The following is a 15,412-nucleotide window of genomic DNA, read 5'->3' as shown; positions in this document are numbered from 1 at the left end:
AGTGGGGAGTTTGCAGAAGAGACATGCAGCCAGGATTATGTGGACATTGAGAGACTGGCCACTTGGGTAAAGTCTTAGAATATTGTCTGTGAGTGCATAAAGAGCATAAACTGTTTTAAAATCAACTTTACTTTTTAATAATGAAGTAGTATGTAACGAGACGTTTTAGGGAGGCTAATCTGATCTGTATGAAGGTGCCAGAGGCCGCAGTGGTCAGGGGGCAAGGAGGGTCATTCTGTTGGGCAGCCCAGGATGACGATGTTATGGAGAGAGCAACTTTTAGTACAGAAATAGAGGCTGTATTTTAAATATTTGAATGGTTTTTGAGGCTTTGTTTGTGGGGAGGAAAGAGGCTATTACTTAAACGTTTTTTATTTCACTTTGGAATAATTTCAGACTCAAACATATAAATATTACAGACCAAGCCTTATAACCATTACCCAGCTTCCCCAAATGTTAACATTTTATGGAACCACAGTGCACTTGCCAATACCATCATTGACACTCAAGTAGCTCAAATATAGACCTCATTCACTTCCTGCCAGCTGACCTGCTAAGGGCCTTATCCTTGTCCAGGCTGGCACTCAGGATCGGATTGTCTTTCCTTGTCAGTTTCCTTTGTTCTCCTCCAATCCAGGATAGATGCTCTGTTTTTCTTGGTCTTTCCTTACCTTGACAATTTTTGCAGAGTACAAGCTAGTTATATTGAAGAATATCCCTCAGCTTGGAGTTGTGTGATGCTTCCTCATTAAATTATGGTATGCATTTTGACAAAAAATACCCTGAAAGTGCCTTTCTCAGGGTATCATATTATTAATAGCAAGCAAGTGATGTCAAGTCTCATGATTGGTGATAATTTTTATCACTTAGTTAAGATGGATCTGCTAAGCTCCCCTGAAAAGTTACTATTCTTTCCTCTATTCCTTAATAGCTTGTGGGGAAACACTTTGAAACTGTGCAGATGCCCTATATCTCAGTCATACTTTTGTTTCTCATTTTGGCACCCATTAATGATTCTTGCCTGCAACACTTAGTACTGTGTTCTTTGCCTACTTATGATATTCTTTGCCTCTTCTCGTTGCATTTAGTAATTGAAAGAATTCTGTAAGGAAGAGCTGTTTCCCCACTGTGCCCTCTGCCCCATGTTTGTTTATTCAGTGATTCAGATCAGTCTGGACTCCTGGGTATTCATCCTACTGGTATAATAATACTTCCATTGTTTTGTGCTCAAGTCCTAGATAGGGCAGGTGGGAGCTTCTTCACATTGGCTGCTGAGAAAGGGGTTCATTTTGGAGTCCAGGTGTGACTGGGGGGTTGATGTTACTGCAGGTGGGGAATTCAGTGGCCAGTGGAGATAAGTAAGCTGCCAATTTAACTGCTGACCCCAAATCTTTAGTGACCTGCTTCCTAAACTGTAAAGGCTTTTCAATGATTGTATTAACCAAGGAAGCCCACCCTGTAGGCAGTTATGCTGTTGTTTGTACACGCAATGAAAAGAAAGATACCTTCCCAAGGAATGAAAAAAATCAAGTTGATGACATTGTGGGGTTTGTTTCCATGATACCTATTGTATATATTTTCCCAGAAGCTGCTGGTTCCTGCCGATTTATCTCCCTAGGCAGGCAAGATTGTGAAATATTTATAAGTATTCCTAAGCCCCACTTTAATTTTCTCCTTTGGCTTTTAAGCGGGGCAAACATGTTTATACTAGAAGAGAATCCTTCAATAGTGGGAAATGTAAATTAAGTCTAGTGCTACAGATGCCGTTAAAGGGGGATGTCCTTTCAGAAGGTGTGTAGGTAGGGTGCCGCTCTGCAGACGTGAGGCACCTTGGCTTAGGGCTGTGTCTGGGATGGGGCGGATAGAAAACACACACCACAAGAACAGGTGCAGGGTGCGATTTACTGAAACACTGACTCTTTGTTCTACACAAACCAGAGTCAGAAGCTCAGACACAGACCCCAGGGCTGTTGTTTGGATGGCCTGCACCTCTGCTGTGTTTAGATCTCCGGTGGGCATGTGAGGCAGAAGATGGTTGAGGAGTGCACCTAGCTTCATAGTGGAGGTGGGTGATGAGAGCTGCATATCACCGAGTTCAGCCACTGTTTTTTTTAGTTTTTCTCAAACCAGAGTGCATTCAAGCTACCCTGAGGAGCTTGGAAAACACCCATTCAGGCTGCACTCCTATAGATTCTAATTCTGTGGCCCTGAGCTCCTGATTATTTCTTCAGGTTCCCTGATGGTTCTAATTTGCATCCAGGGTTAAGTGCCTCTGGATCTAGCAGAGACATCTATCTCTGACATCTTCATGCAGCCATATATGCTTGCTTGTCACGTGATTCTTAAATTGGCATATTCTACGTTATAAATGTATGGGAAAATAACGACAGACAGGCTTGACTTGGGTGAACTTGGGTGAACTTCTTAAGCTCTTCAAGTCCAGCTTTATCATCTACAAAATGAGATTACTAATACCTCATAGTTTTTCCAAAGTTAAGCAGTGTGTTGCATGTAAAATAATTAGTACAATCTCTAGCACACAGTACAAACACATTTATTGTTTAGTAACATGCAGCGTGTTACAGTAGAGTGGTGACTTTGGAATCTGTCAAAATTTTCTTCCAGCCCTGGCTGTATAATTTTCCAGTTCCGGGACCTTAAGTGAATTGCCTAATTTCTCTGACCCTCAGGGCTCTTGTCTATAGATGTATGAACAGGTGGGTACAGTTCCTAGTGTGGGAAAGGGCTTAAGCACAAAGGTGGTGCTCAGTAAGTATTTCTGCCACCTTCCCTCTCAGTCTGTGTTCTTATTATATCACAAGGCAGTGGAAAAATCTAATTTTGAGAACATCATTGACTTTGGTTTGGCTAGCCTGTGTGGAGAAGATAATGTTAAAAATGGCCTTTGTGGCTGTGACTGACTTTGGGAGCATGACCCTTGGACCTCTGAGGGCTGGTGGGCCTGAACTGGGACCAGAGTCTGCAGATAGAGTTGGAGTGCCCTGCCCTGCACTTCCATATCAGTACTTGGCTCGTGTCTCCAGCTTGCATTATGCTGAACTTGTGATGGCCTTGTCCTTCTTAAGCCAGCATCCAGCCTGGGGGGATTCTGTCCTTATTTACCTGAATCAAGCTTTGCTTGAGATGCAAGGGTATGCTGGGACTTAAAAGGACCCCCACCCCAGGTCTTGGAACTCTGCACAGCCTCTGTTATTGTAGTCTCTAGTCTCCTAACTCATGCACCCTCTAGTTGCTTATGGAACTTTTGACTTCTAAGTATACTTCCCCGTTTTAACATCTTCATTTCTACTTTGTCAGCCAGAATGGGTAGAGGACAGTGGCTGAAGATGACAGAAGTTGTGTTGTGAGCTGAAGTCTTAACTTATCAACACATTTGGTAGTTCTTGTTGGCTCCTGTTTTTAATAGAGCAGGTCATACTTCTGTGGTGGTCGAAGTGATTCAGTCTTTTTCTTTTCATTTCTCTCTCCCCTTGTAGCCTAAGTTTTTTAATTCAATCCAAGAAGAACATTAAGACATGTCCTTTAAGAGCTGATTAAAAAATGTGCATTAAGTCCAGTGATGCTAAAATGTTTAATTTAGACCCAGCCTCATAGACTACTATAGTTTAACTTTAGTGAGCACTTTAGAAAAATGGAAATAATACATGATTGATTTCCAGTTATCCTTCTGAGTTATGCCATTTTTTTTTCTGGAAGTTCATTTGTGAATATTAAAGGGTTGCAATTTTCTAACACATGTCTAAAATATGAGATTTGCATGGAATCATTTAGGGAATAATTTTCTATGGTTCATTAAATTGGAAAGGAGAAGAAATTTGAATTAAAGTCTAATTTCATTTGTATTGTTATAGTCTTCTCTCTAAGGTCTGTATAAAGTCCTGTGTAAAAGACTCATTTCATGTAGCTTAAGTAATTCTAGGAAATTGGAAATAAAGGGGAGAAAAGAATCATCTCACCTGGGCATTCTATTTGCGATATCATGGTGAGAACCACTGAGAAAAGGACGCTTCATCAATTGGACCAGCCACCCAAGATTATAGAGAAAATTGATGGGAAATTGGGAAGAAGAAAGAGACCTCTTATGGGTTTAAAGTGTTCTTTAGATCCTGTCTTTCAGTAAATTGATTTCTAAGTTAGAGGATGGTATCTTGTTCACATCTCGGTTTCTGGAGCTCCCATGTTGCCAGAATAGGAGCTCAATAGGTGCTTCATAAGGAGCGTAAGGAACGTTAGTCGCCACAGGAGTGGGGAGATGAAGCTCAGAAATGCTGAGAGGAGAAACAAAACTGAGGGAGTCCAGGATGGAATGGAAACAGCTGAGTATTGGATATGATGGAAAGAAGGTTGAGTGGAGAAGGCACATCGTCAGTGTTGCTTGCACTGCTCTTTCAGGGAAGGGCTGGGAGGGAAAGTTTCTGAGGTGCTTTACAGCAGTGATTCTCAGAGTCCTGTAAGTTGGCCCCTGGCATTCTCCCAGTTAAATTCCATGACAGTCCTTTCTCAAGGTCTGTGAAAACGGGCTGATGGATGGTCAGTTCCTCCATGTTCTTTTTTAATAAGTCTTTGGCACTTGCCATTTTTAGTCATAAAGTGGTCTCAAAACAAACAAAAAAAAAGGACAGGCTTATGGTAGTTATTTTTATTTGAACAAATCAGTCCTTTCTGGCACTGTTTGAGAGCTGCTGTCTGGAGCGTTTAGGAAACACAGCTCCCTGGGGACGAGTCGAGAGCAGGCTTCTGAGGCGTTTCTGACAACAAATCTAGGTATTGTGTGCTGTCAAAGGCAGTTCCTGATCGATTCCCTGTGGGCTGGGAGCTCATCTAACACTGCTGTCTAGTTGGCATGGAAGGATCCCATGGCTTTATTGACTCACCTTACCAATCTTTTGTAACAAGCCACCCACAGGGGAAGTTTCTGTGAAATGGAATTGTGCAAGTATAACACTAGTGTCAGTACAGCCAGATTGGGGCTGGCAGCAGAGAGAGAGGAAGCCGTTCGCTTTCTTTTGTGGAAGTGCCCCCACCTAATGCTTCAGAGCTTGTTTCTACCTGGACGCCTTCTTTCTAACTGGATTATGTGACGTAGTTGCTTTTCTGAGCTGGTTTAGGCAATTAGATGAGTAATAAAGATCGTCAGTTATGGCCTGCCATATTGACTTTTAAAAGGCTGTTTAGGGGGAAAAAATCACTTATCATGATGATTCATCTTCAAATTATAAATCTGGTGTAGATGCAAGTTTTACACTGCTCAGTATTTCAGTAAGTGAGTACAAATGCCTAGGCTCAGATGACAAAAGGCCTAGGAAGGGCCTGTTGGGAATGTGTATAGACTAGACCAGAAGGGGTGAGTGGATATTTTAATACACAATAATTAAAAATGGCCTGTCTGATCAAAAAAGACACAGATGTGTATAACGGACTTTTGGACTCAGAGGGAGAGGGAGAGGGTGGGATGATTTGGGAGAATGACATTGTAACATGTATACTATCATGTAAGAATCGAATCGCCAATCTATGTCCGACGCAGGATACAGCATGCTTTGGGCTGGTGCACGGTGATGACCCAGAGAGATATTATGGGGAGGAAGGTGGGAGGGGGGTTCATGTTTGGGAACACATGTACACCCGTGGTGGATTCATGTCAATGTATGGCAAAACCAATACAGTATTGTAAAATAAAGTAAAAATAAAAATTAAAAAAATAAAATAAATAAAATAAAATAAAAATGGCCTGTTTGGGGCTTCCCTGAGTGGTTCAGTGCTAAAGAATCCACTTACTAATGCAGAAGACACGGGTTTGATCGCTAGTGTGTGGGAAGATCCCATATACCCCGAAGCAACTAAGCCTGTGCTCTAGAGCCCGGGAGCCGCAACTACTGAACCGTGCACACCCTAGAGCTTCCATTCTGCAACAAGAGAAGCCACTGAAATGAGAAACCCATGCACACAAATAAACAGTAGCCCCCGCTTGTTGCAGCTAGAGAAAAACCCTCACAACAATGAAGAACGAGCACGGCCCAAAATAAATAAATAAATAAATAATTCTTAAGAAAATTAAAAATGGCCTGTCTAAAACAATTTCTGGATTGTTTGGCAGCACCCACTCGATGGACATGAGTTTGAGCAAGCTCTAGGAACTGGTGATGGACAGGGAACCCTGGTGGGCTGCAGTCCATGGGGTTGCAGAGAGTCGGACATGTCTAAGCCACTGAACTGAACTGACTGAAACAGTTTCTAAGGTGGAGGGTGGGGAGCCGTTGCAAGTCTTTGGCAGAGTACCAGCTGACACTTCTGGATATAGAGTCCATATATTTATTTCAGTTTAATTAGAAGATAAGTAATATGGGAGCTGTGTGGAGTGGGCCAGAGGGAAAATGGAAATTCTGCCATAAAGTCTGGTAGAAGGTTTAGAGGCTGGAAGGCCCTGAGTGGCAGGGAATGTTTTGTAAGTGAGTCTAAGAAGTGGAGGCGGCAGACAAAAAACTATGGGATCTCAAAAGATAGCAAGCTTCAGAATAGAAGTGTAAAGAACTTTTAAACATAGGGTTGGAAGCTCAGTAAATGTTCATTTCTCTGTTCTTTTTCCTAAACCGCAACAGGAAAACATAATAGTTTTCTATTGTGCTTAAACACATGTGGGTGATGGTGTCGCTTACTGGATTGTTAGGTAGGAAAAATTAGCTCCTACAATTCAAATCATTCAGCAGATACTCAATTGATACAGAGATATAAATAATCTGTAATAATAGAAAAATTCAACACTTTTGTGCACAGCTGTGTGCTAAAGCCTGTGAAAGCAAAGGCGGATAAGCTGCCAGCTCTCCCTCAAGGAGCTTATGGGTTAGTTGGGCCAATGCACATGTGGAAGGACAGACAGTAAGACAGAGCACCCGGGAGCTGCCCCAGAACTAGTCAGAAACAAGGAGCTCCAAAGAGGGACAAATCCCAGTGGAGGGGGACAGTGCCTCACCCAGCAGGGGACTGCACAGACCTGGGCTTCACTGGGGTTCAGGGCCGTGTCAGGGAAGGTGAGGGCTTTCTGATGTGGAGAAGGGTGTGAGCAGAGGCAGGTATGTGTTGTAGGTTTTTCTGATAAGTGGATTTCATGTTGAATCACAGAAGCCACGTGAGGAGGTAGAGGGAGAATACTAGAAATCTGCTGGAGGCCAACTCTGGTGGGCCCAGAAGGGCAGGCAGGGGTTTTTCATTGACTCCTATAAGCAAGGAGAGACCCACCCTCAATTGAGGGGGCTACACAGGGACTTTTGTCCACTTGAGGTTTGCAGGATGGCCTGAGAGGGTATGACGGGAGCCTGGGGAAATCCATTGAGAGGCTGAAACAGCAGTCCAGGGGTGCACGGATGAGAGCTGCAATTAGATGAAAGGCGAAATGGAAGGGAAAGGAGGAGTGGTATCAAAATCATGTTGAGAATAAAGCGACTTAGACACAAACATCCGTTGTTCTGTTGCAGTTTTTAAAGCTGTGGAAGCCATTCCGATAGAATATCCTGTCCCATTGGAGTGAATGTTGACCAGATACTTACCTCGAATGAGAATAAGGATGTTAATCCTCTGTGGCCATTGACATTTTTTGGCTCGGACAATTGCTGGAGTTCCCACGGTTGCATGTATTGTGTCCTTAATGGGACAGTGGTACCAAAAAACTGGTTCTAATTTTTCCCTTTTCTTTCCTTCCAAATAGACTCTATCAAGAAGAATTTCCAATCCATACCTCGAACATACTCCATCCCAGGTATGATTCTTTTCTGCCTTACTGCATTTCTGAGACAATAGTTCACAAATCCTGGTGTAGTACTTGCTAGTTAGAAATCTGCCCTTTGCTCCTGATCACGCTGTCTCCTTCACGTGGAATGACATGGCCAAAGGTGTTTGGAATGTTCTGATAACTGTCATGCAGAAAGATGTTCACTAAATAATTAAAAAAAAAAATTCCCCCATTTTCCAAGTCCTTTACATGAATGTGTTATGAATATGGTAGAGTTCGTATATAAGAGAAATCTTTTCTATTTGCTGAATGATAGAAATGCTGTATTTAAAAAACAGGGGATGTTTTACTCTGAAAACTGTGTGAAAAGGGGGATTATTTATAGGTATCTAATAGAATATCCCCCGATACTCACTGAGACAAGGTGGGGCTGCCTTCATTGTGTTGTTAAAAAATCAGCTGACAGGGCTGTGTATTTTAGAAAGACAGGAGACTGTGAGCTTTGTGAGGATAGAACCTTTGGTCTTGTCCACTGCTGTGTCCCCAGCACCCAGAGTGGGGCTGATCGCTGCTCCGTGTTTTTGAATGACTGAGTGAATGAACTAGTCAGGACTACTCAGGTAGTACTTTCTGTTGTCTGGCTTAAGTGTTGCTTTCTTTTTAATGGGTTTAGCATGTTAAAAATAAAACCATTTCCTGTCCTTCTCATCTTCTCATTAGGCTGTGTTTAGGAGGTGATAGTATGAAAATTAAGGGAGTATAAGGATGGGATTAAAGTGTTCAGGATTAAGTTATAGTCAATATATTATCATTTGTTTGCCTTGGGAAACGATAAAAATATTCTGTCAAAACTGTGTGGGTGCAAAAAGAGTTCAGCAAGAAACAAGTGAACAGATGTAAGCATGCACCCTCAGTGTATCCTCCTTTTCATGAGCCTTTACTTAGGAAGAGAGTTCATTTCATTTCCTTTGTGAGGCAACATTGCCCTGTGGATGAAGTAGCCAGTTACAGAGAAAGGAGGTAGTTTATAAAGTGGGACATAGACCTCTCCAGATCTAAAGGATACCCTCCTTCATCCTCCAAGAATCAGAGATGCATACAGGCAAATCAGAAGACTAAAAAAAGAAGTTATATGAAAATTTTATCAGATAGATGCAGTCATGAAGTAGATGAACCCAGGATGCTTGGAATTAACTATGAACTCTGCAGTTGAGTGAGGCTTAAAGGCAAAGCAGACAGCAGCCTGCTATCAAATTATATCATGGTGCGAGACGCTCACTAGATAGGAGAAAACTTAATTTTCCCATCTTCCAAGATGTTTATATGTTTGCTGTATTGATAGAAACACTGTATATAAAGAAAAAAAAAGGTATTTTGCCCTGGAAATTTTGTGTAAAAGGAAATTATTTACAGTTAAAGCAATTTAGCATTTGGAAAGTAGTTATTATAGCCTAATAGCCTAAATGGTCCAATAGCAAAAATAACTAGAATAGGTAGTTACATAGCTATTATCTTAGCTATGTATGGTAAGATATAAGCGTTTTAAGCTTAGGGACTTGGCCATAATTGTTCTGTATAGTGTGTCATTGGCAGCTCACAAATTGTCACATTATTGTTCTGCATTCTCAGTGAATCTTTTGTCTTTTCTATATAGATTTATGGGGAGAATTCTTCTTGTGCAGGAAGAGCGTTGCGGAATATTATCATCGTTCAGGCAGCTGACCTGATAAAGGACAGAGCGAACCTCAAGGGGTTTTATAGGTAACACGGTTTCCTAACACCTTGTCAGAAATTCTCCTTGAGGAAAAAAAAAAAAAAAAAAAACTGAAAATGTGTTAAAGTCATAACCTTGATCACAGAGAGACGGGCTATCATGAGGAGTAGGAGGGTTGCTGGGTTTGAAGTATCTGCTTGGGAGATTGGCGGTGACTTCTCTCTTAATTAAACGAGCCGCGTGTTGGACAGCTGGACTCCTGGTCTGAAGAGCAGGCAAGGAGTGCTCAGCTGCAGGTGTGCACGGGCTCCTGAGAGTCTGCTTGCTTCCTCAAAGACGTGACGTTATATAATGTTTTTATTGGGCGTGTGCTGTGTTGGGCCTCCTGTAAATACCCTTCTATCAGAGCTCTGTGAGGGTCCTTTGGAGGTCCCTGGGGGAGAGGGCCACTACTCTTGACTCTCTAGGTGCTAGTGAGCTGCCCCTTCAGGAGCTTCGGGGTGGGGAGGGCCCAGTGGGCGCAGGGATGGCACTTCTTTGCCTTGGCAGGTGAATAAGGGTGGAGGTGTTAGAGTAAACGGATGGGCATATGGTCTGCTTAAAGTACATCTGGGTCAAGAAGATGGTCATGGAGAGAGTTCAGGGCACGTGTCTTCATTTCATGGAGCCATTTAAAGAAATAACAAAAGTGAATGCCCAGCTTTTTATGAATATTTTTCCAAGTAAAGGTATTAAACCACAGCAAACAATACTAAAACTACAAAAATAAACAGAGAAAGAACCACTATCATTTATTATCATTATTTGTTCTTACAGAAATGAGATTACAATACCATGAAGAATAGGAAAGAATACTCAGAACAAATGATGCCAAAAAAAACTAGGAAAGATTCTCAGAATAAAGACGTTTCTTTGAGTTAACTAAGTTTAGCTTTATCACCATCTCCTTATGGTATTTTCTTTTTTTTTCCACTTGCCACAGATGGGAAAAATTTCATCGTGGCCTAGATTTGGGGGGAGAGTGCTTCCTAACTTGTTTGAGTAAGAAGATCCCCCATTTTCTATTGAGGCATAGTTTACATACAGTAAAATGCACAAATCTAAGGGTACAGCTGGATGAATTTTTAATTATTACACAAACCTGTATGACTGTTACCTACAGCAAGATCTAGGAGGTTTTCACACCCCAGATGATGTCTTCGTGTCCCATCCCTATCAGTAACTGTCCCAGGCCGACAACTTGTTTCTTTTTTTTTTTATTTTTTTTATTTTTACTTTATTTCACTTTACAATACTGTATTGGTTTTGCCATACATTGACATGAATCCACCACGGGTGTACATGCGTTCCCAAACATGAACCCCCCTCCTACCTCCCTCCCCATAACATCTCTCTGGATCACTTGTTTCTAATCAAAAACTTGGCGGGATCTGTAATCTTAGGCACCACTGAGCAACTACATATGGAGATGAGAGAACTACAATGAATTAGCACTTCAAAATCCCATGTTTAATTAATCTTACTAGTATTTATGTAGGTTTTGACACCTTCCACATAGGTTAGACATGATTTATTCTGTTGAGAAACAGTGCTTTTGTGTATATGGAATTGTGAATCTCTTTAAAAAGCTCCAAGATCTCTCTACCCACTTTCTCCCATAACGAATTCAAGCCCCTAAGTCTGAAAATCACTAGCTTAGGGCTCAGGTCAAGTAGTTGCAACAGGCTGGGATAGGAGCTGTGAGTATAGTTGCATTACTTCATGTAAAGTCTCTATTTTTTTCTTTAATAGATGATAGCATCAACTGTAGACAAGTCTAATTTTGTTTTTTCTTAAAAACAAAAACTGCCTGTACAAGCATACCTCAGAGATACTGTGGGTTTGGTTCCAGACTACCCCAGGGCAATGAGTAGCACAGTAAAGTGGGTCACATGGATTATTGTGTTTCCCAGGGCATGTAACAGTTATTATACTGTAGTCTATTAAGTGTGCAATTGCGTTACGTCTAAAAATAATATTCGTCCCTTAAGTTAAAAAATACTTTATTGCTAAAACTTGCTAACCATCATTTGAGTCTTCAGCAAGTCATCATCTTTTTGTTAGTAGAGGGTTTGAAATGTTGAGAGAAGTACCAAAAACAGACACACAAAGTGAGCAAATGCCACTGCAAAAGTGGCGCTGATAGACTTGCTACATTCAGCTTGCCACAAGCCTTCAGTCTGTAAACATAATATCTGTGAAGTACAGCAAAGGAAAGTGCAATAAAACGAGGTCTGCCTGTGTCAGTCTTTGGGCCTAGTTGTGAGCAGACTCATAGGATTCATTTTCCCTCCTGTATAAGGCTGTGTATAGGACTGGTCCTTGCTCTCAGTTTTGTTCCTGATTGGATATAGACTGAAAAAGAATTGGAAGATGTACATTAATCAGGTTCATGGAAAAGAACCATCCATCCAAGCAAGAGCGTACTTTGAGTTTATTGAGAGTAGAATGTGGCGAGAGTGTGGGTCTATAGTCTAAGGACTGATTAATGCTCTGGGTTTAGAGACAAAGTGCTAATATGATAGCCTAGGCTGAGCCATTTTCATTTGTCTGGTAGTAAATTGAGGCAGAGTACCACATGAGAATTACTTTCACAGTTTTGATATGTTTTCCATTCATTTGGTACTGTAGGGAAAATCATACTACGTTTTGAGCCTTCATGTAAGTCGCTAAATACCACTGTCCCATTGAATGAGATGAGGGTCTGCCTGTACTGCTATGAACTGGTGACTAAAGCTGTAACTGGAGACGGAAGGTGGCCAGGAAAAACCAAGTGTTCACCTTCAGAGATTAGTAAAATTCTTATTTTGCTGTGGCAATCACATTGACCTTGGAGCCATCGCCTCCATATCATAATGTTCCTATCTAGCATTGCTGCATTGGTGAGATCTCTGTGTACTCAGAACAACTTCTGGATTCAGTACAAGACTGAAGATACATGGAGAGAAGAACTGCTGTGGGTGTTCATACTCCTCCCTTCCAGGCATCTCTGATTTCTCCACCACCCTCCTCCCAGTCCTGTTGATTCAGGGATTTAAAGTGGATTGTTGCTGACCTGGGCCACAAGTCAAGGAGGTTGTTGGTGAACTGCAGTGGCTGCTCACCTCATTTTGTTTGCTTTGGTGATACTGTTCAGTTGCCAAGTCAGGTGTGACTCTTTGTGGCCCTGTGGACGGCAGCACATCAGCCTTCCCTGTCCTTCACTATCTCCCAGAGTTTGCTCAGACTCATGTCCATTGAGTTGGTGAATTGGTGGTATTAGTGATAGTGTTTATCTTTATCCCAATGATGTTTTCCCTGGTACAAATGGATTTTCAAAAGCGATTTGAAACACAGTATGATAAATTGCAGGTGGGGGTAGAAGGAGATTGTGCACAACTGAAACAGTAGCTTACTCTGAGAGTGGGAGCTTGATTATTAAGTAATACCTACACATGACTGCAGTTATGGCTATACCATGTTTGAGCACATCGACTCAGTCCTGTCCACCGCGCTCTCCTCCCCGCCTCCGAGACAGAGCAAGTCTTCCCTGTTGAGAAGGTAGGGCTGGGTCACTGGCCTCGCCTGGCAGCCCATTAGATGTGAGGTCTCTGAGGCTGTACCCAGCCACACTGCACTGGAATCCTCATGTTAACAAGGTCTCCCAGATGACTCCCACTCAACACAGTCATGGGAAGCCCTGCTCTGAGAAACGTCTTCCTGATCACCTGGGAGGAAACAAGCCAGTAAGTCTGTCTAGTCACCGTTTGCAATTTGAAAGTTTAGTTTGTTTAGTAAATGTTTTGTTGTATCCTGCCACGTTCCAGGTGGTGTCAGACAGAGAACAGGCTGAGGAGCCATATGTATTGTTCTGAGAATGAGGATTAAGATGATAAAAGTGCTTTACAAGCCCAAAGATGCTGGCTAATTGATAGAGGTGTTGAGGAATTAACACTTTGAGCATTTACTAATGAAAGGTGTCCTGTAGAATTAGAAGTTAATATTGACGGTTTGGTCTAATTGCCTGTTTTGTTGCAATCTGTTTTCTTGTATTGTTTAAAAAAAATCCATTTGACCATTAATCTTTCTTTTGTCTTACTGCTAACCTGCAACTGGATTTGTACAGTTGGTGCAACTTAGAATTGCCTTAATGATCTCAGAGTATCTTTCACATCTTTACCCAAGAAAGTGATATTTTAACTAAAGCTAGAATGGTTCTTCAGATATCTTAGCAGAAATGTTTACTACCTTATTTTTCCATCATCCAAGAAAATAAAGTGTCTCATGGCATTTCTTCATTCTGTTGGTTACTGGGTGATTTCTAGGTATTTGTGATTATGCCAGTCATAAAAGATAGGCAATTTACTGTTCTAGAAATACAAATATATGTTGGCATTTTTTGATCCTTAAAAATATAGGAGAAAGATAGTCATTTTCATGATGCAGGTGTTTGAAAAGAACATTTTGGTGTGACTTTTTTCATACGGGAGAGTGGGTTTCAGTGAAATTTCTGCATAATTAACCTTATTTCAGAAAGTTTTCTTTATTGGGTTTTTCATCTGAGGCTGATAAACATGGAAAGGTAGGCATGAAAATACTGCTTGTAATACCCAGATTAGGGCATTCTTTGAATACAGCTGTGTATTTTAAGATGGATTATAGAAAGTATTTCTTCAGGTGGTTAGCAGAATCTGTCATCCAGGTTTGTGGGTTTATGATCCAGGCTGCTTGGTGGATTGCTTAGACTATATTAACAGTCAAATTTATTGTTCTTTGAGACAAATATTAGGTTTAATCTCTGTTTGAAAAGTAGAAAACAAAACATTATACTCCTCACTGTGGTGTAACTTTGTCTAATCTTAGAATTATTTTGTTCTCAAAGAGACGAGATAAAAATGTGTAAATGGTTGCACCAAAGTTGATCACCACTTATCTTATCAAGGCAGAAACATTGTCTTTCAGTAAAGGACTCCTAAATATATTCCTTCATTTATTCAAATGTATGTATTCAGAGGATTTTCTGTGTTCCTGGACTGTTCTGATGTTGGGGTTTAGTCAGGAGTTACATACACATAGTCCCTGTTCTACTGAAAAGAATTCTCAAGGGAAGAAAGCAGGTATTACTCATTTTTAAAGATGTATAATTGGTAAATGTTAGGGGATGTAAAGAAAGAGTATAAGAGGATATGATTCTAAGCTTCTTGTAAGGAAGTGATATTTGAGCTGAAATCTGAAACATGAATAAGAAGTGCATGTCATTTATTCTTGAGTTGTTGTCTAAAAAGAACATGAAAGGGATGGTATTAAATTAAAATTTTTATTTTTATTTTTGGCAAATGGGTGGCAACCATGTCTTACTGTGAATGGCTTTGCTTTTGTCTAGGAGAAGCTGCGTTGGGTCAGAACTGGTCGACTGGCTTCTAGAACACTGTCCTTTCGTCCAGTGCAGATCTATGGCCATAGGCGTCTGGCAGCTCCTGCTGGACATGGGGATTCTGTCATCAGGTTAGTATTGCGTGCTCTGAAGGCACAGAATCCTGAAGCTGTTAAGCTGCTCGACCAAAATGTGTTTGATTTTCTAGATGATATTATAATCTAGATGGAAGTTGTTTTTGCTGGTAAATATTTATGTTCTCTTATAAATGAAAGTGACAGGTCATCTTTTGTTATTTCTCATACCTTTTGGTATTTGCTGATTTATTGACTACAACCTGTAAGAGTCTTTCCCTTACCCCATCTCTTCTCTACTCAAAATGATGCTTACAATTTTTAAAAAAGATCAATGGACATCTTTAGTTGCTCTAAATGTGTGATTTGTCTTGCTGTACTTAGAATAATCATCAGAAACTGACTGTATGAATAGAAGGTGTTTGCCATTTTAATTGTATAAGGAATCAAACATGGTTTATGAAAATTGATCTATGAAATATGAT

At 41.0% G+C, this 15,412-nt stretch overlaps 1 protein-coding gene across 1 annotated transcript in view; it reads left to right on the top strand.

The window, feature by feature from the left end:
• RAPGEF5 (Rap guanine nucleotide exchange factor 5) overlaps nt 1-15,412 on the top strand; it is a 234,171-nt gene that overhangs the window by 35,654 nt on the left and 183,105 nt on the right. The window contains exons 2-4 of the mRNA XM_068972629.1: nt 7,724-7,774; nt 9,402-9,508; nt 14,863-14,984. Coding sequence (XP_068828730.1) covers nt 7,724-7,774; nt 9,402-9,508; nt 14,863-14,984 — 280 coding nt within the window. The remainder of the gene's footprint in view (nt 1-7,723; nt 7,775-9,401; nt 9,509-14,862; nt 14,985-15,412) is intronic.

Source organism: Capricornis sumatraensis, chromosome 5 (assembly GCF_032405125.1).
Source record: "Capricornis sumatraensis isolate serow.1 chromosome 5, serow.2, whole genome shotgun sequence".
NCBI classification, from domain to species: Eukaryota; Metazoa; Chordata; class Mammalia; order Artiodactyla; family Bovidae; genus Capricornis; species Capricornis sumatraensis.
Note: the sequence above shows the minus strand (reverse complement) of the source record. Positions and strands in the feature narration are given on the sequence as shown.